At 46.7% G+C, this 25,190-nt stretch overlaps 1 protein-coding gene across 2 annotated transcripts in view; it reads right to left on the bottom strand.

The window, feature by feature from the left end:
• Nucleotides 1-25,190, bottom strand: part of Btbd9 (BTB domain containing 9) — a 354,285-nt gene that overhangs the window by 83,785 nt on the left and 245,310 nt on the right. For both annotated transcript variants that reach the window (XM_076916780.1, XM_034523840.2), the window contains one exon: nucleotides 3,429-3,618. In XM_076916780.1, coding sequence (XP_076772895.1) covers nucleotides 3,429-3,618 — 190 coding nt within the window. The remainder of the gene's footprint in view (nucleotides 1-3,428; nucleotides 3,619-25,190) is intronic.

Genomic DNA, 25,190 nt, shown 5'->3' with positions numbered 1-25,190 from the left:
AGCTCTGCAGCTACAGCAGGTGCCCAATGGGGGTGCGGGTGCCCGATGGGGGTGCAGGTGCCTAATGGAAGTGTGTGGGTTGGTTTTTATCAAGATGATCCAAACCTAGAGACACTTGGGTAGAGTAAATCTTAATCGAGAAAATGCCCCCGTAAGACTAGCCTGTAGGTGTGCCTTTGGGACATTTTCTTAAGTACCAAATGACATAGGAGGGCCATCCCCTTTCAGCAGTGCCACCCTTGGGCTTGATCTGATTGTGTAAGAAAGTAGGCTGAGCAAGCCATGAGGAGCAAGCCAGTGGGCAGCACTCCTCTGTGGACACTTCTCCAGTTCCTGCCCAGACTTCCCTCCGTGATGCCTGATGCTGTGTGACCCAAGAGTTGTAAGCCGAAATCAATCCTTTATCCCCCCCCCCGCCCCCCAGTTGCTCTCAGTCAGGGTATTTTATCATATCAATAGAAACCTAACTAAGTGAGGCTGGGCTAGGATTTCCACAGTGGATTTGGGAATAGCAAAGCGGGTGAAAAAGGGAGGAAGACTCTAAGGAATGAGAGCAGCAGATCGGAGAGCAGAGGCACAGAATGAAGCAGCACAGGACCTACACAGACTGACCACAGCAGCTCGGTGGCCTGAGGAGGATGAGACACCAGAGACCAGGCTGTAAGAGTCTCTACCAGTGCATTCCTCGGGCTTGTCATCCTGCTTTGGGGAAATGGAGTCGGGAGTGGAGTGGTGGGGAAGGAGGGTCAGGTGGTGGAGCAGGTAGTGAAGTAGTACCACAGGGGTGGTGTGTGACTCCATGGGACACATGAGAGAGCTCTGGGAGCTCTCAGGAGGCAACACTGCTGGAACTTCTGGGCAGTGGGGAAACAGGAGAGGGCGGCAAATCCAGGAAAGGCCTCCTGGCTTTGGCTCGCTGCAAGGATGCCTGGAGCCACTGCACTGCCAGTGAATCCTGGGAGGTGCGCAGGTAAGGTGGGTGGGCAGAGGGAGGAGGGCAGTGGAATTTCATTTTAGCTGTCTTGTCTGAGACACACACAGACAAAGACGCTGGGGTGGAGAGGAAGGGTGTCCAGTACTAGGTAAGTGAATGGGACTCAGAAGCCATTAAAGGAGAGTGGACAGAGGGACTAAGTTGCCCATTTGCCTCTGTCTTCATTGGTGAGTAGACTGGTCCTCAAATTAGAAATGGCAGAACAAACATAATAAAGAGAAAATTGAAGTCCCAAATAGGTGGAGTGAGAGAGAGAGTCTAGTCAATTTAAATGATTTCAAGTCTTCTGGCTCAGATGAGTTACACCCCAAGCCTGCTGCAAGAAATTGCAGATGTAATCTCAGAGACACGATTGGTAATCTTCAAGAAATTGTTGGGGAGACAGTGGCAGAAGACAGAAGACGGACAACTGTTAGCACATTTGTGAGGAGAGACAGGCTGTAATGGGAGATGCAGACAGCTTACATCATCCATGACAAAGGTCCTAAGGATGCTGACTAGGTAGACGGCAGGACCACAGTAGTGAGTGCACACAGCTCAGGAAACGGCAAGAGGATGCTGTGTGTTCATCCGGCCTAGTGTTCATCACCCTGTCCCACTTCATCTCCTGTGATACTCAGCCTGGGATGTGGCCCTTGATGAAATGGAGTGAGCTGAAATGAAGAAATCTAACCCGAGTCCTCAGCACATGTGGAAAACACAAAGCAGCATTTAGCTGTGGTGGTCGTCCCAAGTACCAGCAGGCTTCTCTGCTTTCCTGGGCTGGCCCTTCCTTCCTACAGACTAAGTCAAGAGTAGGGAAGAGGGACCAAGTGAGGGAAAGCACCAGGAGGGGGTCAGCCACGCCCTGCCAGCAGTCCACCCTCACAGACTGACGGAGACAGACATGGACTGTTTCCCATATGAGCCCTTCAGAGGCACCCTTAGAAACAAGAGTGAGCATGGGGGGGGGGCAGTAGAGGATGGCAGGGGAGAGGAGGGGACAGCATGGGAGGTGAAGATGGGAAGGGAGAGGATGAAGAAGATACAAGGGGAGAGGAGAGGATGGGAGGGGAGAAAAGAGAGGATGGAGAAGATACAAGGGGAGAGGAGGGGAGAGGAGAGGAGGGGAGAGGATGGAAAGATACAGGGGGAGAGGATAGGAGGAGAGGAGGAGAGGAGGGGACAGGAGGGGACAGGAGGGGAGGGAGAGAGCATGAGAGAAGAGGACAGGAAGATGGAGGATGGGGGAGAAGATGGGCAGAGAGGGACTCTCTGAGAGATGTCACCAGTATCGGACTTAAAGTTAGCAAAGTTAGAGTTCCTTTCTTAAAGAAAAATGGATCAAGGGGAAAGTCAAACCCAGGACACTAAGAAGACTGTCTAGAACCAGGCTTCATATTTGGGTCTCTTTGTTTACTGAAGCTGAAAGTAGCTTTTTATTCACATTACCCTGTGAGTCTCTCATCTAAATGTACTATGGCTACAGAAGGAGTAAAATAATTGGAGGCCTCTCAACCAGTCTTCCCCTCCCTCTCATCCAGTCCTCCCCATTCTCATCCAGTCCTCCCCATTCTCATCCAGTCCTCCCCATTCTCATCCAGTCCTCCCCATTCTCATCCAGTCTTCCCCGCCCTCTCATCCAGTCCTCCCCATTCTCATCCAGTCTTCCCCGCCCTCTCATCCAGTCCTCCCCATTCTCATCCAGTCCTCCCCATTCTCATCCAGTCCTCCCCATTCTCATCCAGTCTTCCCCTCCCTCTCATCCAGTCCTCCCCATTCTCATCCAGTCCTCCCCATTCTCAACCAGTCTTCCCCTCCCTCTCATCTAGTCCTCCCCATTCTCATCCAGTCCTCCCCGCCCTCTCATCCAGTCCTCCCCATTCTCATCCAGTCCTCCCCATTCTCATCCAGTCCTCCCCATTCTCAACCAGTCCTCCCCGCCCTCTCATCCAGTCCTCCCCATTCTCATCCAGTCCTCCCCATTCTCATCCAGTCCTCCCCCCTCATCCAGTCCTCCCCATTCTCATCCAGTCCTACCCATTCTCATCCAGTCCTCCCCACCCTCTCATCCAGTCCTCCCCATTCTCATCCAGTCCTCCCCTCCCTCTCATCCAGTCCTCCCCTCCCTCTCATCCAGTCCTCCCCATTCTCATCCAGTCCTCCCCTCCCTCTCATCTAGTCCTCCCCATTCTCATCCAGTCCTCCCCTCCCTCTCATCTAGTCCTCCCCATTCTCATCCAGTCCTCCCCTCCTTCTCATCCAGTCCCCCCCCGCCCCTGGTGACTTCAGGTCTACTTTTAGTGTAGCTCCCTACTAAAAATCCAAGTGGATGATAGCAGGTACCACTGCCCTGCCTCCAATATTTATAATGAATAGTGGAGTTTGTTTTCCAAAGCTGTCAGCGACTCTGTGTATCTTTACTTTTTAACTAAATAATGCACAGAAATCTTACCGTATTGAGCCAATCATGTACGGCTGTGCCAGCTGAACCACAATGGCGCCACTCCCCAGCTGGTGGCATGTGTAGCCAGAGTCCCAGTCATAATTCTTAGTGTCCCCATTCAGCAAGGCATTCCGGCTCCGACTGACCCCTTCGATCACACTGGCGCAGTCAGCAATCGTTGCCACATTCTCCATGGGAACTGTGAATCCAAAGCACAGGATCCGGTATTAGGATAAGACGAGCCAAACACATCCCTATAGCATGCTTGGAACAAAATCAATTAGTTAGCATCTCAAGTCAACAATAAAAGGGAACTAGAACATCTTGGTTAGCTTCAGAGAAGAGTTTCCATGCCAAAGGTTAAAACAAACACAAACTGAACTTCAGGCTGAAATACCCAAACCATATGATGTATCAACCCATTCCTAAGTACTTCGCATGTGATTCTTCATATGTGTTTCTGGAGTCGTGCACGTTCAACACAGGCATTCTATCACTGAGCTGTGCCCTGGCCAGCAACTGGAACCAGTGAGCTACAGCTAGAACATGTGCAGTGAAAACACAGCACCCAGCAGGACAGAGGCCAGGACAGGATACCAGTGTCTTTTCTGAACACACAGTTGGCTCCACTGTTTGCTGTTCCGTGCATAACCACATAGGGGCCCCTTCCTTTGTTCAGGAGCTGCAGAATCTAGAAAAACCCAGCAGCCTGACTCCGAGTCTCTCTCTGTACTTCAAGTCCGCTTCAACTTGATCATTTATAAAAGTCAAGAGCTCCCACAAAAAGCTGGCTGTTCAACAGGATAGAGGCTCTCGAAACAGTAAAACACGGATGATAAAAGACATGGAAACCGGGCTGTGAGGCTCGGATAGCCCCCCCCTCCCCCCATGATTATTTTAAATGCTCACATCCTCAGGAGACACCTCCATGTTCCTACTTGTTTTTGCTGACACACACGGACCCACAGAACTCATGGGCACACACCATGGGTACACACACGGACCCACCCACCAGTGTCCTCTAATCACGCCCGCCCTTCTCTCTTGAGTCTCAAGAGAGACTTCCATAGACGTCTAATAGCCACGTGGTAGCCACCTCTACCCCCACCTCTCAGAGCACAGCATCAAAACATTGCCACCTCTCTTCACTCTCTTCACCTCTCTTCCTATTTTTTGGTCTGGATCAAAGTAAAGAGCCAAAGATGGTGGGAAGTGGAACAGAGAGGACAGGGTCTGGGTCTGGAATCCACTGGTGTTGGCCTCCTGTAAACTGCTATGGTGTGGAGATGGTATCACTTCAGCCTTGTTCCTGCTGCTCTGTGAAGCTACAGTATTTCACCTTGTTAACCAAGTTCCTTATCCAAAGCCACACAGATCTCAAGTCATTTCTTTAAGAAAGCGAGGCATGACTAGTCTCTGGGTCCTGACCTAGACTGAGAAGAAGACCCGTTGGGTCAGCAGGAGAGCTGCTATGTAAGTGCCACCTTCTGTCCTCAGAACTTCTGTCCTTGAAATCTGACCCAGGTACAGAAAGTCTGGCCACCCACGGTGACGTACCACTGGATAAGAACACAGATTACAGTGAGGCTCCAACAGACGTAAAAGGGCTTTTATCTGTCTTCCATTTTTCCAGGTTATTATTTTTACTATTTTAATTTAAAACTATTTTAAATTTTTTTCATACAATATATTTTGGTCGTATTCTTTCTCCTCTCCCAAGTTAATCACATGATAGGGCTGTGATAGGAAATGTTTGTCCTGAATGTCACCACCGACTACATCAACATTTAGAGGTGACTTCCTACATTTCAGCACAAAGTTCTTAGATTATTAATTCTTCTCCAAGAAACGCAAGCCCCAGTTTGCCTACCTGGCCTGACAAATACATACGATCAAAATGCATTCTGCTGGGAAGAACTGGAGAGGGGCGCCCCTACCTGGCTGAGACACATGGGCAGCGTGCAGCTGCTGTCCCTGGGGATGGGCCACTCCCCATTTACAATGTTCATTACTGTCTTTCATCTGAGCCTGATACATTTATTAAGAACACCATCTGGATGGGACTCGGCTTTGTGCTGCATCTCCCGTCTTCCAGTCTCTTGCCTGATCCCACTGGAATTTCTGTCCCAATTTGCGTCACTTTGTTTACAAACCCAAGCTGCCAGAAGCCAGCATCTTGCGTCTGTCTCTGCCTGGGTCTCTGCTGTCATCCCCAGCTCCATTTCTATTACTACAGCCTGTGTAGGAGCAGGAGACAAGGGGAACTGCTTGGGAAGAAATTACTTTTCCCCTCCATGCACACAGCAATTCTGCTCAGACAAATTTAATTTGCTGCTTCTGAATGCAAAAGCTGCATGTTAACAAAGTGCATACATTCTCAGTGTCTGAAAAACAGAGCTCCTAGGCTGAGTGGGGCAGCAAAGGCCTCCTGAAAACAATTCACAGCTTCCCGATCTCACACAGCACAGGGCGGTTCAGTTCATTTATTTATACGTATTTAGGCTTTTCAAGACAGGGTTTCTCTGTGCAGCCCTGGCTGTCCTGGAACTCACTCTGTAGACCAGGCTGGTCTTGAACTCAGAGATCCACCTGCTTCTGCCTCCCAAGTGCTGGGATTAAAGGCCTGTGCTACCACTTCTCAGCATGCCAGGAAAATGAATTCAGTAGTAATACATTTTTTAAAAGGCAGTGTTAGCCTACTTGGACATGACGTGAGGGACACCTGTACCAGCTATACTTAATGGTAAGAGTGACAACCTGTTATTTGGCTGTTTCCAGAGACTGTCTCTACCTTTTATTCATTTTTTACAGATTTATTTACTTACACGCACTTCATGTACATGGGTGCTTTGTGTGCATATACTTATGCGCACCGGAAGAGGATATGAGATCTCATTATAGACAGCTGTAGGTGTGGGAATTGAACTCAGGACCTCTGGAAGAGCAGCCCTTAACCTATGAGACATCTCTTTAGCCCTGAAGAAAGCCTTCCTGAAGCCGATTATTCTTTCAAATGAAATAGCACGTGGCTCTTACAGACAGCCTGTCATCCCCAGGCTCTGTGCTTGTGGTGGGCTTTCCTTGCTGGTTTTCTGGTTATTAGATCACAGCACTGCTTTGTAACAAGCTCCACCACTTACTCAGCAAACAAGTGTTTAATATCTCACAATAGATTTTTCTTGGAAGGTTTTCTAAGCAGAGTGCCAAGATTTAGACACAAAGTATTTCCTGATTTAAATCATAAGGAAGGTTCTTTTTAGCTTATGGTCCTACCTATGCAACTCCCAGCCTCACTGCTGTTTGACTTTGAGGAGGCTAATAACCTCAGGGCCCACCCCCAGGCCTGGACAGAGCTTGCTGCTGACTAGACAAGCTTCCAAGCCAACTGCAACTGGACCTTCTGCTGCATTCTTCCAAAGGAAAAAGTCTCCACAGCTGCTTTGTCTTAACAGCGGAACAGCTGTAAACGAACAATAGCTAATTAGAGAGCAAGGCCATCTTTCCTAAAAACTATCAAAACACACCACAAATGTGTTTCTCAAAGTATGTGCCAAATTACACTGATTCCTGGTTTTATCTATGGAAAGAGAAATTACAATCAGCCATGTATTACATCACATCTGAGGAAAAAGTCATCGATCACAAGCAGCATGTGATCAATGCCAAAGCTGTTCCCAAGTTTTTCAGGAAGAAGAATCCTACCTCCCCAAACACATAAACACAGCCCAGAAAAATCCAGGCAGTAGCACCAACTTCCCAGTCCCCACAGAGGAGCCCTGGGCCACTACCCGGCCTTCTGCCCTACTTTCTTCTTGGTTTTTCTCTTTTGGTGAGTGCCAATCCACACATAATGATTTCCTGTGCCAGCTCCCATCCTCACACTGCCACAGCCCTCAGACTGCACTTCATACCACCACATCTGTCCACACCACACCCTCACACTGTACACATCTGTCCACACTATACACCCACACTGCACTTCATACCACATCTGTCCACAACACCCCCCCACACACCGCACTTCACACCACCACATCTGTCCACACCACACCCTCACACTGCACTGCATACCACATCTGTCCACACCACACCCTCACACTGCACTTCATACCACCACATCTGTCCACACCACAACCCCACACTGCACTTCACACCTCCACATCTGTCCACACCATACCCCCATACTGTACTTCACACCACCACATCTGTCCACACCACAACCCCACACTGTACTGCACACCACATCTGTCCACACTACACATACCCACACTACACTTCACACATCTGTCCACGCCACTCACATACACACGGCACTTCACACATCTGTCCACATCACACCCCCACACTGCACTGCACACCACATCTGTCCACACTATACACACCAACACTGCACTTCACACCACCACATCTGTCCACATTACATCCCCCTCACACACTGTACTTTTACAATCATGATGGGATCCATCCTGCCCAGCACGAGAGAGCCAAGAGCTCTCCAGCCTTCAATGTGCTCTTAGCTCCATGCCTCACACTGTCAATTCTGAAGTCCTAGCTCTAAACACTGCAGATCTGGAAGCTAAGAACTCAGAGACGGATACCCTTAGGAGCTGAAGAGGATGGGCTAAGGACAATGACCTCAAATACGCACGCTGACAGACACCATCAAATTCACTCTGTGCTCACACTGAACTTTTGAAAGCAAACACAGCCATACCATTGACTCTCTCCTGTGGTTGGCAATGCGGAGTTTAAACACTGGAGGTTACAGCTGATAAGTTTTGCAAAAACCCTTTAAGAATGAAGCAGGGAATGTTAAGCGGCAGTGACCACTGCAGCAGGTCTAGGGACCCACTCTGCAGGTGAGCCTTGAAACCCTGGGCAAAGGTATTTCCAGCTGTGAGGAGAGACAGCCAGGCATCCAGCCCTGTGTCTGAACTCAGGCAAGACTCTGCACTGAGAGGTTATTCATACTGCTAGCCTGGAAAAAATACCCAGCACACAACAGTCACTGAAAACTGCTTTTGCAAGTTCTGAAAACCTTCTCAAAGGAACGTGAGAAGCTGCACAGAAAGGGTATCTTGCTGTGGGTGTGCTGTAAGACTTTGCAGGGATTATTTTTCCTTATGTTTTGAAAGAAACTGAAACCAATGAATGTCCTTGTTCCACGGTATTGGATTAAGCAGCTTGTCAAATCACAATCTTGTGACCCGAGAGTAGAGACGTCCTTTGACCCTACCCAGAGAACAAGAATGTGCAAAAATCTCAGAAAAGCCCAACAGATGCAGAAGTTTAATGCTCCTGTTAGGAAGTTATTATTATGTCTAACTATCCTTTAATAACCCAATAGCTTGTCTCTAAGCTGGAGACTGCATCTGGTTCTGAATTCAACAAGTTTAAGTTAGATTGGTTCTAGGATCACAAATAGCCCTTGAGTCTTAAATGTGAGAATGTATCTTTAAATAGCATCAATGGCTATAACATTTACGTTTTCACTAAAAGTGGTAGCAATAGTTAAGTATTCAAACGTTACATGGGCTCCTGATGTTACAGAGAAGTCCCACTGTATCCATGCAAGGATACTGCTCAAACAACACACCAGCTTCCTGCACAGCCCCTTGAGGCTTAGAGAGAAGATTGACGGAACAGTGGGTTCTCAGAGGCAGCAGCCTCTACACAGTTGGCCCTGGGTGAACTAGCAGAGAGGACTCTCAGGAGAACACAGCTGGCCTGAGGAGCAAACATGTGGGTCAAGGTGGGCGATGTTCTGATCACAGGGCGCTTTCACCAAGACCCCGGGGCATGGCCAAGGCAACAGCCTGTCTCTCAAGCCTCTCCATTTTCAGCTCAGGCACTATCAGAGCCATGGAGATGAGGTGATGGTGCCCTGGGCGGGGAGCTCACTGGGGCGATGGAGAACGTGGCTACCCAGCTTCCAGGCTAGCCTAGCTTCTGCTAGGACAGCTGCACTCACACAGCAGACGCGTTAGAGGCACTAGAAAACACCATGCCAACCAGCAGTTGACGTGGCCTTCTGGAGGCAAGGTTAATCTGTCTATACGGAGGGAATGAATGGCGCTACGGCTTCTGGTAAGTTTGCAGAGTATGATTTTAAAAAGGCGTGTCTAAAACAGAATAAAACTCACCTTCCACTGTTCTTTAGTTTCTTTAGTAGCCTACAGTCAGTGCTCAGGAGTATACCAATTAAATAGAGCATTTTAAAGTGACATTCTAATCCTTGCACATCTGTTAGGAAGTTCTTGGTTCTGCATTCCAGCCCTCCTGCCCTCAGGCCTCCCTCCCTCCGTACTTCCAGGCTGAGGAAGAACTGACAATCCCCCACCCACCCTGCCTGCCCTAGCTTCTGCTGCAACAGGCAAAGGCTGGAAAGCAGAGACACCAGCCAACTGGGACTGTGAGTCCAGGTTTCTGGCCATCTTAGGGAAGCCATTTAACCATCCCCACTCAGTCCTCTATCGTGTGATGAGGCCCTCTTTCGATCATGTGACAGGAGAGCTGTCGCTCTTCTTCCCCACCTTCCGTGACACAAGCCACTCAGTCAGATGAGCTCTTCATATATCTCCTTCCCCAGGATCCAAGAGCCAGGTATCCCCAGGGAAGGGGGGGGGGGTGGTGGCGAGGGGAGGCCTGGATCTGAAGCCTGAGAGTCACACACGGAGATCTGTGTGCTCAGGAGTCACCACCTTGTGATTGTAGGAGGATTGGGTAAAGGAAGGAAGTGCCAATAACAATTCTACTGACCTGCAAAAAACTATTAGCACCTGCTAGTGTAATATGCAGCCGGCAGTTTCGGAGAAACCGAGAAAGCAGTTCCTTCTGGTCGATATTTGCTGGGGACAGCAATTTCTGACCTACTGAATCACATCAAGATCATCTGAGTCATTAGAGCAGAGAGTCTTTGTGCTAACGGTCCAGGGCTGTGAGCAGTCTCTTTTCTTTAAACAAAAGCTTCTACCATAGCTGCCTTCCAGGCTGGTTCTGCTTCAAGGTTCCAAGGGCTATCAAAACGCAAGGAGTAAATCAAAACCCATTTAAAAAACAAATCACAGCTGTAAGTGGGCTTATACTTTATCAGCAGGACTGTGAGCGAGCGACAAATGCCAGGTGGCTGTCCCACTCTTCCTAGGAGAAACAGGAGAAGAGAAGAGCAGAAAGGGAGACGGGAGAAAGAGAAAGGTCTCTCAAGTATTTAGATGGTCTTCAAATGTTCATCATTTCCTTGGGGGTGTGCTCATTGCCAGGCTGACAGATGTTGCAGGAAACCTGTACTGTTCTAAAGAAAGGCTAACCTTTCAAAAGTGGAAGGAGGCGGAGGAAGCCCACCGCTCAGTGAAGAGATGACATTAAACTGGCCAGTAAAGCACCCTTGCCGTGCTGGACCTGAAAGGTGGTGTGATAGCCTCACCACAGAGGACTGGCCTGGGAGACAGTTCATCTTACTATGACTTGCCTTGCTCAGAGTGCAAACTGGTTTGTAACCTAAATATTAGAATGAGCAAGGCAGTCCAAAGGCTGCTTACTATGGTTTCAACCCATCATGACCCTAAGTGACAAGCTGCACAGCATTCCCCAGGGGAGTTGTGGATAGTCCATACGCCTCTCCCCAGACTCATGCCCACATGCCTTCCCGTTCATTCTTCCTCACATTTCATATATACACACATTTGTGTGTGTGTGTGTGTGTGTGTATGTACATATGTATGTATGTAAGTATATACACACACAGACATACATGCACATGCAGGGGGCAGGTTTTTCAGAGCAGACTTCATAACTGGGTGCAAACTTGCATGGCTCTTCTGGAGGCTAGATCCTTGACATTTCATAAAGAAAGCCACCCAATGGAGGGCTGAGAAGGCTGAACTGAACACTAATTTATGATAAGAAGTAGGCTTTGCGAAGCCTAGCCCATACCAACAAAGCAGCAGCAAGCAAGCAAGCACATGACTACGCTGCAGACTCTCCTCAGTGCAGCCCAGTGTCCACATGGTAGAGCCACTGACCACGGTGCCTTTATCCTCTTCCTGCAAAGGCTGCACCTCTTCTTCATCTCAGCCTAGCCTCCTGCTAAAAATGCACGTGTGCCTGATCATCGGCGTGACTGCTCATCACTTTTCCTGTGCCAATTTCGCCCGATGTTTTGTCGGCTTTGCTGAGGGGTGACTCACCCAGTGTCTTCTTGTGGAAGGCAGGCAGATTAACTAATCTATCCACTTAGAGATTAACAGTAATGGGACACAAGGAAAATTATACCTCCAGTCTGAAAAACCTGCAATTGCGAAACCATTTCAGAGAAGAACACCTCCATTTATATCAATTATCTTGTTTATCAAAGACAATGGACTGCCGGCTGCTGGCAAAGAGGTTCAGGGTGTGCAGGGAGAAGTAATAGGGCCTCGAGAACCTGGAGGCTGATAGCCATTTGCCACTTCACTTGGGGAGGTGACGCTCATGGTGACTGTTGTATAACTTTCCCACATTAACTTTGAAATGTCAAAAGCAGGCAGTTAATTGTTTATTATACAAAATGTCACATATGTACAACACTCAGATACAAAATTATTATAACTGATCTTCCACAGAAATCCTGCCTTTCAGCTTTACAGCTTGTTTGTCAGTCTGGAGCTCAGTTTAATTGCCATTATGTAGGCTGTGCGTGCCAGGCAGTTGCTGTCTGAAGAATAATATTCCCTGCATGCTCTGTGTCTTCAGCCAGTTGAAAAATAAAAATAACATGATATGAAAATTACTATTATGGTTTAAAGTAATACGTCCTCAGAAGAATGGGAGAAGCCGGAAGAGTGATGTCATGAATTCTGATCATGTGCTGGCCCAGACTGAGTCCAGAGACTAATGATGCGATGCGGACTGAGTGGCAAACCTAAGCAAACTGTGAATACACTGTCCAGCTTTCTCAGCTGCTCTGTGTGACGCTGATGTCATGTGTCATCCCCGAGCTCTGAGTGGTAGAGTCACCTACCTTCAGGAGCTAAGTCTCAGTCCCTGGCTCAGTACACAGCCCACTCTTCCAGTCTTGCCACGCTCACCCTCTGGCTATTTTGTTATGTTTAAGCTCTAAGGGCTTAGTTTCCCTCTGGAGCTTTAAAACTCAGAAGTACGGGAGTAGGGAAGAATCTAGAGAGAAAGGAAGTGGGGGGAACAAATGCCAGAAGCATGCTTCTGTCCAGGGAACAGGAGGGCTCCTCACTGTCCCATTAGACACAATGTATCCATCAGACCTTTTGTGGCTAAGATGACTGGAGACAGCAGGAGCTGACTCACTATGCAGCTGCTATGCAGGCCTCAGCACAGAAGGAAAACACAAGAGTGCACTAACTATTCTGTGCCCAGAGCTGCTTAACTCCCACTAGGATCAACTCTGTGCCCTGCCCTGCAGGACTGTCAGAATGGTGAAAAGATGCTACATAAGGTATTAGCTGTCTACCACTCAGTGGGACTATACAAAGTCACCAATACAAGATTCCAGTTATGAGAATACAGGGCCTCAGTGACGTGCAGATCTTAACATAGAGGATAAGAGAAGTGCAACCCAGATGATTCACAGCCCAGAACAGCTCTTAAAAATCAGAACGCACCCTGCAACTGGTAGCCTTATTATTGTTAAAAAACAAACAAACAAACAAACACCATGCACACATTAACTGCACTAGAGCTACTGTTATAAAGAGGAGGGCTCAAGATTAGGGTTCAGGGAGGAACTGTCAAAAGAGAAGGCCTTGCCCAGACTAGGGGCATACACATTATGATTTGAGGTCTGTAATCAATGGAGCTCTGACCTTAGGATTCTCACCAGAAACAGAACAACCCTCCCAACAGCGGCAAGGTAAGGCTTTCCCCTTTGTTCTAGATCAGAGGCTTATGGCTCAGAGAGTATCTATTTTATGAGATGACTTTATTGATGTAGTCAGCTCTCATTAGTTACAAGTTCATTAAATTCAAGATATGTCTTGCTATTATATAAAAAGTCCACAAAGAGTGGAAATGGGATTTGGTTGATCTGGTCCTCAGAATGAAACGCATCACTCCGTCTGTCCATCTCTCCATCCTTCCTCTCTCCCTCTGTCTATTTGTCAAGAATCCAGGCACTATTGGAACAGTACACACACACACATGCGCGTATGCATGCCCCCACACATACACAAGCGCGCGCAATACAACCCCACAGTCCCTTCTATTAAAAACAATATGAAGAAATATATAGTTACAGACAAAAAATAAGTGTTCTAAGAGGAACATTCTGGATCTCTGAACATCAGACAAAGAAACTCCTTGATCCAGTGCTTAGTCCAGAAGAAATTGGGACGATACAGAGATCATCAAGGCCGCTGGACACAGCACAGAGATAGCGTGGCTGCTGCACAAGGGTATCATGCAAATTCACCCGTGTTCCATATTTTCTTCTGTCCAAGTTACATTTGGTTTTAATTTTTTACTAAGTACTATATATAACCAAAAGATTATTTTTTTTAAAAAAAAGAAAGAAATCAAGGATACATAATACAGACCAGAAGAGTGGCAGGGAAGGCTTTTCTAGAGAAGGGACATAGGAAATTCAAGTTAATAAAGAGACGCCTGAGAGAAGGAACCAGGCATGCTGAGGGGAGAGAAGGAAGGAGGGAGCATAAAGAAGGTTCCTGGGAGGATGGCAAGAGCAAAGGCTCCATGGTCTCCATGGGAAGCACTTCTGCTGGGCTGAGCAGAGACAGCCAGGTAATGAGCTGTACCAGCCTAGGCAAATAGGCTGGCATCAGACAATGTAGACCGCGGCGAGGATTCTAAACATCCTGTGGGCAACGGAAGGCGAGATCTTGAGTCAAGGTGCTAACTCTCTGAGATGAACGAGAGAGGACATGGGGAAGGCCCGACAGTTGACACTGTGAAGGACAGGAGGGGGCATCTTGCCTTCTGGTGGCAGCAACATGACAAGAGTGCAGACCTGTCATTGTGAATATAGTATCAATATGAAAGCTATTCCTATAATATAAAACATCTCTGATCACAGATATTTTACTGTATCTCCACAGCTCTCTGAGGTTTCACTGAGAGGTGCTTCCCATTCTTTATAACAGGCATCTACTGAACATTAATTCATCAGAGCAGCACCCGGGGAAGTCTGAAGAGGCTCCCAGGGCGACTGATTCAAGTCAGAAGGGAGGGGATGGGGCTTTAAGCTTTTCTAATTATTTCTTGATACCAAAGCCCATCACTATAGCTAAGCAGCAGCCGTCCTGTCAGGGCCATGGTTAGGGAACAGGCATTTGGGCCCCCTGCACTCTGGGACCCACTGCAGGGATACCATTTCTGAATGAAAATCTCAATCAAGTCATATTTGCTATTTTACAGATTCATTTCTGGAAGATGCCGATGCGAACATTCTAACATCATCTGCATTTCTGCATCTCGCTCGAGTGTCTCACTTTTACACTCTGCTTTATTACCATTTTAGTTGATTTCATCCCAGCTTCATGGAAAACAACTTCACTGAAGACCATCTCCTGTCATTATGGGGGCAGAATTGCAGTCATGGCCCACTTGAGCACTAGGTAGTTTTTATGATAATTTTACCACAGGTAATGTTGTGAGTTTTAAGTACACTCTCTCTTGTGGCACTGTACCGATTCCTGTCCTTAGAAAGGTAAGTATCTAATGCAGCTATAAAAGAAACATACCCATCTCCACAATATTAATGAGCCAATAAATTCAAAGAGATTGCTGTGTCCCTGCCTGCCTCACCTAACAGGTTCCCATTTTCATGTCACCGCTTCATTTTACACAAGCCAGTGACCCACCCTCACCCCGTGGTGCAGGATTGTGCAGTAGTAAGGGCCCACTGGTGTGGAGACCCCTCCCAAATGTTCACTGCAGCAAGCAATGTGCTTCTGCAGCAGTCAAGTCCTCAAGTTTCCTGTGGCCCACAAAAGCACAGCCTGCCTCGTGTGTTAGCAAATATGTCATCTGTGGAGTCCAGAGCTCCTGGAGTCTTCTCTTGCCAGTCCCCTCTCCCATTCTCAGCATGTTCCCTAACACACAGACAGCACCAGCAAACACTAAACAACCCAGAATGAACATATACAAGTGTTTTCTTGGAGGGGAAAAAACCCATTCAGTTTATTTTCAGACATTACAGCATCAGCAGGTAAAGCTATGGTGTAGTCCACATATTCATTCACGGGGCGTGAGAAAGCCACGGCTGGTGTGCTTTCTGTAACAATGTAAACAGGTGAGCAGGTGAGCTAGTGAACACTTACTTTATCACGGGGTTCACATACAATCCCGGGAGGAAAGGCAGGACTTGGAAAAAAGAAAGAAAGAAAGAGAGAGAGGGGGGGAGGGAGGGAGGGATAAGAGAAGAGAAGAGAAAAGAAAAGAACAACAACAAAAAAGTTTTGGATCCTAAAATCAGGTGCAATAACAACTCAGAGAAAACACTGGTGGAGAAGCCCCATCTCCAGTTGGCAACAGCATTCAACACGGCAGAAGAATTTTCTACCCAGGAACGGAGAAGTCTCTCCTTCCTCATTAAACCATCGAAACACTGTTACAACAGCTGTACAAAAATTATTATATGAACAAAAATGTAATTAAAAACAAACACACACAAAAAAATCACAGAACCAACCAGGAAGACTTCTTGAGCTTCGGGGCTCTTCTCAGCAGTATAACTCTTAGGTTTAAGACCTGGCAATACTGGGGTGGTCACAAGAATAGCAAAATAGAGACTTTTTGGCTACAAAAATAAAGTTCATTGAGGTAGATAAATCAAAGCCCTCACATCAAAGACTTGCTGGTCTCAACTCTACCACCTTCACGACAGCAGGGGTGGGTGGGGAGGAAGATCTTCCGGGCTTGAATAACTGAAATAAACAGAGAGAATAGCATGCGGAGTCAATGGGCCCTGGAATATGCAGCAGCGGCAGTGGCACTTGAGATCAGCACCAACAAACTAGGACCGCTCTATGCTGGCCCCGCTCTGTCTTTCCTCACCCAGCCTCACCCAGTCTAGACTTGTGCACAGTCGCAAGCACACAGTAGCTGCTCTCCTGTGTCCCACAGATCCCAAACAGATTCTTCAGTAGTTGGTTCATATTGTAGGACCATAGGGTGGGTGAGTCACCACACTGCAGGTGACTCACAGAGAGGACAATTTGAACTCAACAGGCTATACAACTAAGAGTTCTGAGAAACTAGCCCTGTCAGCCACTCAGGCCTTGAACCTCCTTTACAGGAGGTGACGGGGACACAATTTCATTAATGGCTGGGAAGATGATTCATTTGGTAACGAGCCTGAGACGCAAATATGAGGAGTTCAGCACCATCTCCAGCAACCATGAAAAAGCCGTGTGTGCTGATGTGCTGGTAGATCTCTGGAGCTTGCCGGGGAGCCAGCCAGGCCCCACTCATGAGCTCAGTGAGAGATCCCGTGTCAAACAATCCAGTGAGGCAGCAATCCTCGACAGCCACACTGGTGTGTAGCCTATGGCCTATGCAGCTGCACAGACAGCATCACCTCAAACTGCAGCCCGTGCACCAACACACGGGGCCATTCGCCTCCATGCCCATTTCTACATGATTTCACAGAGTCACTGAAAACACGTCAAGGAAGAAAACACTTTAAAAAATGACATAGGAGCCCACCATCTAGAAACATGCTTCCATCCACAAGCTCTTCAGCTTGGTGAACTTGCACGTCCCATAATTTATATGCTGGAGCTTCCACACAGGCCTTTAAAGATGAACTACGGTAAGACGGTGGGCCTTATCACACATGACAGTGTCCTTAGAAGAAAGGAAGAGATGCTAGAGAAGTGACCAGCCAGGCGAAAGGCTAAGAGAGGGCAGAGGGAGGGAAAGATGGCCAACTCCACGCTGAGAGGAATCCAGAGCAAGGGAGTTTACCAACACTCCGACAGGAGCTTCTGGCCTGCACAACTGTGAGGAACGGTGGGTCTGGTCCTGGAAGCCACCCTCCCACTCTACAGTATTTTTATGGCTTCTTAACAAATGCATAGATGCGTATGTAAAGAGGTATACATTATCTTTAATTTTAAAACACCAGCATCATTCTGGCAACAAAGGGTGTATTTTATATTATACTGTGGGCATGTTCTCACACTGTGGGAGATGCTACAGAAATTCTGACATGTGAGTATGCCATGATCCATTCCCTTGTGGCATTACTGTGGGCCAATATGTAGCCCTTCCCCTTACCATATCACCATAAGTAACGGGCACTGAAAATCTTTACAGAGGAAATGTTTCTAAGCACTTCCTTGGGATAAATTACTAGAAGTGGAAATAGTAGTTCACTGGCTAAGCTGATGTCAATCTGACACAACCAAGAGTTATTTTGGAAAAGAGACTCTCAGTTGAGACAATGCCTCCATAAGACTGGTTTGTAGGCAGTCTGCAGTACATACATAAGACTGGTTTGTAGGCAGTCTGCAGTACATACATATTCTTTATTAGTGACTGTTGGCCCAGCCTGGTGGTGGTGGTGCCATCCTGGGGCTGATGGTCCTGGGATCTGTAAGAAAGCAGCTGAGCAAGCCATGAGGAGCAAGCCAGTAAGCAGCACCCTCCATGGTCTCTGCATCAGCTCCTGCCTCCAGGTTCCAGCCCTGTGTGAGTTCTTGCTCTTACTTCTTCTAATGATTAGAAACCCTAACAAAGCAGAACTTGGCTACTAGATCACAGAGTACTACTGTGACATACCTGGCCATGCTGTTTCAGGGGAGGACTGTAGAGGTGTTTACAATGCTGGGCTGGGAAATCCACCATGTGCTCAGAACTTACTGAGCTGTCGTGGGGAGACACCACTGAGAGCTGTGCAGACTTCAACAGGGCCATTTGCTATTCTGAATTAAGAATCCATGGTTCTGGTTGGCTGGAGCTGAAGAATTGGCGGTGATTAAGAATCCAGATCCACTACGGTAAACCCTTTGCTTTCTTAGGACAATGTTTGACCAGACCACAGAAATTAGCAGTGGTAAAGATGAGAGGATTTATTTATTAAGGATCACATATTTGAGAGAATTTCTCTTCAGGTTCAGCACACAGAAGCTGTTGTCCAGAGAGAGCTTGGCCACTTGGCAGCCAAACTTGGTAATGTGTAAACATCACCCAGATGGTCCTGGTTTTAAAGGCACAAAGGGGTCTTGGAGAGTAGCTGAGGTCTCAGTTACACCCATGACGCCTGCCCTAAGACTGCAGGCGTCATGGAGAGGAGCTTAGATTTCACACCACACAGCAGGGTCAGAATCCCTGGGGAGAGCCCAGGAAAGGCTGTTAAGGAAGGTATGGTTCAGTTGCAGCAGCAGGTCTCAACATTTTGGAGATCTTAGTACCCTGGGACAAGGACAGCAGCAGCAGTGGGCTACAGCTAGCCTGAGACACAGTCAGCTGCTTCATGGCTTCCCAGAGCCCAGAGGATGTGAGCAGCTCCCAGATGTCAAACACTGAGCCCTTTTCACTGTTGAACTGTGGTTGTGCTTTGATTTGGTTATAACTGTGCCCTGGTGAAGAATAAGAAAGTATTTAACTTCTGTTTTGATTTTAAGGAAAATCATAGTTAAGAGATGTTGGAATTTTATAGAGATTTTGAAATTTTAGAAAGAATATGGATATTCTAAAGATATTAAACTTTTATAAAATGTTTGAATTTTTAAAGACTATGGAGCTTTTAAAAGTTGGAACATTTTATACTGTAATATTAATAGAACATCCTGGGGATAATAGAAAGGAAAGGTTATGGCTTAGTAAGTGAGGTGTTTGTGTGCCAAGTTGGCAAGGGGTTAATTGTGGCTGGCTAGTTTTTAATGTCATTTTAGAAGAAGGGATCTTAATTGAGAAAATACTCTGTAGGACTGGCTGTAGGCAAGTGTGCAGGGCATTTTCTTGACTAATGATTGGTGTAGAAACTCAGCTTACTGTGGGCAGTGCCATCTTTGGACAGGTGATCCTGGATGGAATAAGAGAGTAAGCTGCCAGGGCAGCAGAGTAGAACTGGCCCTGGAGGAGGGGCTGTGGATGAGCCAGCCTGGAGGGCAAGAGCAAGGGAGAGGTAGCCCTGCCACTTGTCTGCCATGAGGTAGCATGGGCACAGGGTGGTGTCCTCCCCTCTTTGTCCCTTGCCACCTGCAATAGTTGGGTGAGCTGGCCGAGCCCCTTGCTGGCTACAGCACTTGGAAGACTCCCCCCACCTCCACCCCTGACTGGGCAGCACAGTAAAGAAGGCTCTGGAGGTGTGGGTGCAGAAGAGCTGATCTTGCCTCCCACCAATAGGGCTAGCATTGGGTAGTTTGGCTGGAGCAGTGCTGGAGAGTTCCTCCTGGTGGTGTGGATACTGGAGAGCCTGCAGGCTGACCAGCTCAGCTAGCACCCAGGCCCAGATCAGGATTTTGAGTTGGCCCACTCAAATCTACAGCATCTGTGAACTGTTGGGCCATGTGAAAGGGCTGGTCCTGCTGTTCCAAAGCTGCAGGATCTCCATGACACAGGGCAACAACAGGATAACCAGGATGAATCCTGGTGAGGACCCAATAGTGATGGTGTCATAGAAGCCAGAGACCTCGAACCAGACCAATGACTCATTACAATGAACATGGCTAGACAGAGGGATATACTGTGGGACACACTGTGATTCACTACAGTGTCCATGATGAGATGTCTTCTATGCTTTATTTTGTTTGTGTATGTGTGTTTATTTGGGGGGGGGGAGGTTGCAAAGGTGGAGGGTGGATACAAGGGGATGGGGAGACGAGTGGGATCGGGATGCATGATGTGAAATTCACAAAGAATCAATAAGAATTAGAAGAAAGGAATGGAAGGAGGGATGTAGGGAGGAAGGAAAGGAGGAAGCTAGCTGAGCAAGTCATGAGCAGCATGCCTCTAGGCTCGTGGCTTGAGTTCTTTCCCTGACTTCCCGCAGTGCTGGAGTGTAACCTAAGAGTTTCAAAATGAAATAAATCCTTTCTTTCTCAAGAGGCTCTGGTCATTGAGTTTTTCACAGCGAGGGGATCCCTACGACAAGGGCATATTTAAACGACTCTTCGTGGACGCTGTGGCACTGTCTTCAGGAAAATCAGAACACGCACCTCAGGAGCACAGCCCTGCTCCTTCAGATTCTCCCAAGTGTTTCACTGAAAATGCCTCTGACAAGATTTTGGAGCCAACTTTGACAAGCTGATTTTCAAGCTCATTGGAAATGAAAATTTGAAAGAATAGCCTAAGATTTTTAGAGAAATTGAGTAACCATGAGTGTAGATGTTGTTCAATATGATATAAAAAGCTCACAATACAGAAACGCTACAATGGATATATAAAGCCATGTATGTGTGTATGCTCTTCTTTCAGTGAAAGAAAAGGCTAAATAATTTATAAAGAATTTCAATATAACCAGTCATATCTTTTAGAATTTAAGGTTAAATCTCGATCTGAAACCAAACAATGAAACATTAACTGGGTTAAGATGGAAACACCAGATTCGCATACACCCCAAGAAATGTAGCACTACAGCTGACCTCCGACCTCTTCTGTAACATGCTATGTGTTTTTATATTGTGACTTGGATGGAGGAGGGCTGTGAGCTATTAAGTGAATCAAAAATCTAGAAGCAAGAAAGCAAATGACTGACAGATATAATTGATACAAAGTCCAAAACTTCTGTACAACAAAGACAGTATAAAGAGCTAACTCAAAGTTTAGGAGATAGTTGCAATATATTTCAAAAGCACAGAATAAGTGTCCATAATGCATAAATTACTAGAAAAGCTGAGCAATCAAAGAACATATGAAAATGAAATTCATTTAAAAAGAGAAACAGGGGCTAGAGAGATGGTGTAGTGGTCAAGAGTACTTGATGCTCTTGCAGAGGACGTGGGTTTGAGCCATAGGACCCACATCTGGCAACTCACAGCTGCCTGTGATTCAAGTTCCAGGCAATCTGATGCCCTCTTCTGATATCCATAGGCAGTATATACTTAAGTATGCAAACCCACATTCACACACAAACATATATACATAATTATTGAAGTTTAAATATTTAAGGGGATCAAGAAGCACAAAGGATATTCAATTCAATCACCAGAATGAACCAAAGTTAAAACAGAAATATTTTATTTTACTGAATGTACTCCTATACTGCTGTATTTTTTAAACTGTAAATTAATAATTTATAATTATGAGCTTAAGTAGTACCAAGTAATGCTATGGTTTATCAATACAAATAAAACAATTAAATTAAATCAGTTACTGTTTCTTTTATTTCAATTATTTTAACTTTTTGTAGTGAACAAACTTGAATTTTCCTCTTTGCAATCTGGACTTTATAATAACTATACTCACCATGTTGAATAATAGAGAAATCCTGCTTTTTCTGCCTGAGACTTTCTCCCCTTGGCAATCACTTCCTCACTCATCCCATCTCTATGGCTACGCTCTACCCTGCCTCTGTGTATGGATGCATGCCTGCCTTCTCTGTGCTCACCTTGCTCTGCCCAACACAACCTCCAGTTCCACCCATGCTGCCACATGACAGGATCTGTGCTCCCCTCAACGTCTGACTGTGGTCCAGCACACGTGTGTATCCCATCTTCACAAGAGCTGCAGGTGTCTCAGAAACTGACTTAAAATCTTGTGAGTAAATCCTCAGGAGAGAGGTTGCATTGGAAGGTAACTTGGTTTTGATAGCACTTTTGTGGTTTTCATGGTCACTTGGTTTTGACAGGATGTCCATGGTTTTCATGGTGACTTGGTTTTGACTGAATGTCTGTGGTTTTCATGGTGACTTGGTTTTGACTAAATGTCTGTGGTTTTCATGGTGACTTGGTTTTGACAGGATGTTCATGGTTTTCATGGTGACTTGGTTTTGACAGGATGTCCGTGGTTTTCATGGTAACTTGGTTTTGACTGAATGACTGTGGTTTTCATGGTGACTTGGTTTTGACAGGATGTCCATGGTTTTCATGGTGACTTGGTTTTGACAGGATATCTGTGGTTTTCATGGTGACTTGGTTTTGACAGGATATCTGTGGTTTTCATGGTGACTTGGTTTTGACAGGATGTCCATGGTTTTCATGGTGACTTGGCTTTGACTGAATGAATGTCTGTGGTTTTTATGGTGACTTGGTTTTGACTGAATGTCCGTGGTTTTCATGGTGATTTGGTTTTGGTAGGATGTCCATGGTTTTCGTTACTGCTTATTCACATTCCTACTGGTAATGGGGGTGGGATCCCCTTTATCCTCACTCTTATCAACAGTCATTCTTTTTATGTTTGCTAACAGCTATCCGGATGGGGTGAGTGAGACACAGTTCACTGGCTTTGAGCCTACATTTCCCCAGTGAGTAGGGACTGAAGCACCTCCTTTGGCTGGCCTTTTGTATTTCCTCTGTGAACTGTCCATTTGGGTTCCTGGCACACATTTTTTAACTGCTTGGATTTTCTTTTTCCTTGCTTTTGAGTTGCTTGAGGTCCTCTTCCTATGTTCCGGGAGCACGCCCTATCAGGTGTGTGGCCTACAAATCCTTCCTTCCCACCTAAAGATCATCTCTGCACTTGTTAGCTGCTGACTCTGGTGGGCAGAAGCCCTTTAGTTCCAGGGAGTTTCATTTGTTGCCTTTGCTTCTCTTGTATTTGCTTTAGGGGTCTTTAAGAATAAAAGAACCCCAACATTGTCCAAAGTAATGCATAGTTTCTCTTCCTATGCTCTGCAGCTCAGATGTTTTCTCTGTTGGTTTTATAGTCTCTGATCTTACAAGTTGAGTTGTGTGTGTGGATGTGTTCTCTGCAGTGTATGCTTGGCACAGAGGTCAAATGGCAACCGTCTGTACATGCGTGGTTCCTTTCCAGGTTCTTTCTTCTCTACATGTGAGTATGCTTCTTTCCTCCCTGCCTCTCTTATCCATGTGACTGTCTGACTTATCTACAAGTCTGCTCCTGCATCAACAGCACTCATCCTTTAGCACACTGTTAACTTTAATATACGATGCTAACCGTCCTCATTCTTTCATTTTCTTTTCTTACACTATGTCTGATCTACAACCTTCTAACTTCATGTAAAACCTTCAGTTTGTGTTTACTTAGGGGACCATGAGCAGTCAGCATCCCCGAAGCTAAGAATGCTCTCACCAGGAGACCTGGCTCTGATTCATGACTTTCTTCTGTTCTGTGCACATAACCGCTCCCACACAGAACCACGTTACTAGGGCACAGAGTGAGCCACTGGGAGCAGTTCTGCCGAGAAGTGAATGACACACTGAGGACTGGCGAGTTACCTGAGCTTTTTACCTCCTTTCTACTCTATAAGGTCTAGCCTGGCCCATGTCCAGCACCAGGGCCTCTTCTAGCCCATCCCCTCAGCCTAGGCTGGGCTGCTCAGTTCACCTGCTGACACTTCCCAGTACACAGCTGCTTCAGTGGGGTGCTCTCCATGCTCCTCCACTAGCATGTGATTCTCCAGGGAGGAGCCACACCTGTGACAGACTCCTATAAATGACCGCTTAATGCCAGGTACTTTACAGTAGTTCCGTCAGTTAAGTTTCGCTGACAGAACCAGCCTTCATACTAGTTTGAGGAATAAGGTCTGAGAAGGACCCTACCCCACCCCCATACCACAGTGGAAACTCACTGGCCCAGTCCTAGGAACCATGTGCATTAAATCCTCAACCATCTCACCAAGCCGGATCCTTCCAGATACTATCCAATCTTCATACGCTAATGAACTTCCCCAAGCCCAAATCTGTGTTTCCAGTGCTAGAGACATATTTTTCTAAGCAAAGTTACAAAGCATGAGATACAATACATCATAGTTTAATGGGTGCAAAGACCCTTTGTGGCCTCATTTCCAACTGTCTGCTTTTCCTGAAGCATTTCAGACATACTATCACAATCCCAAAGTACCTTTAGGTGACAGTCATAACCATAGCCACCTACTCTCCTTCCTGCATTCTGCTCCTTGGAGAGAAATACGTGGTACCTATTTTTGTTACTAGATAAATTAGCACATTCGTTATGCACTCAGTTTGTTATGTATTCAGTTCAAAAGACAAAGCACTATCAGCAAAGACAGTATGTTGAGGGTCCCTCACATCACCACTGAACACCTACCCTTTCTCCACACTCTATCTGTTCTCTAAGCTGTGGGTTTCACCTTGTCAAAGTGCCCACCAACTCTGACTCAGAAGGTAGGCTTCTTGTAGAAGCTTTGCAGCTCTCAAAATGCCCTTTACCAGCCTGGCTTCTGGTTCTGCCAACAGAAGAAGCTGGTGACAGATTGAAGGGAAGAGGTTTGCTTCTCGGTGATGTTGAGAGCAGCCAATGAGCAGCACCATGTCAGAGCCCCTGTTTACAGCTCACAGTCCAGGGCAGCAGCAGGAGTGTCCCAGGCTTCAGCAGCAGGCCTATGCTTTTGGCTTGCTTGGGGCAACTTCTAGGAACCACAACAGAAAGCCACTTGACTTCCTGGCCCTGTGCAGGCAGACACAGAGGAACATCCTGGTCTCATGGTGAGATCTTTCCTTCCATGGTGTAAACAGTTTAAAGTTGTGTGGATTTCAAACCTGGCCCCATGCTCTAGTTAGCATCACTCACAGAGCATGAGGAGCATGAGGGATGAGGAAGGAGGTGGACTTAGGACAGCATGCATGTTCAAAGCTCCAAACACCAGCTAGCATTTACTGCTCTCCCAGGTCTTCTAAGAGCTAGTCTATTCATCTGGAAGACTCATAAGAGAAA

This window comes from Arvicanthis niloticus, chromosome 20 (genome assembly GCF_011762505.2).
Source record: "Arvicanthis niloticus isolate mArvNil1 chromosome 20, mArvNil1.pat.X, whole genome shotgun sequence".
Lineage (NCBI taxonomy): Eukaryota > Metazoa > Chordata > Mammalia > Rodentia > Muridae > Arvicanthis > Arvicanthis niloticus.
This window is presented reverse-complemented; position numbering and strand designations above follow the sequence as displayed.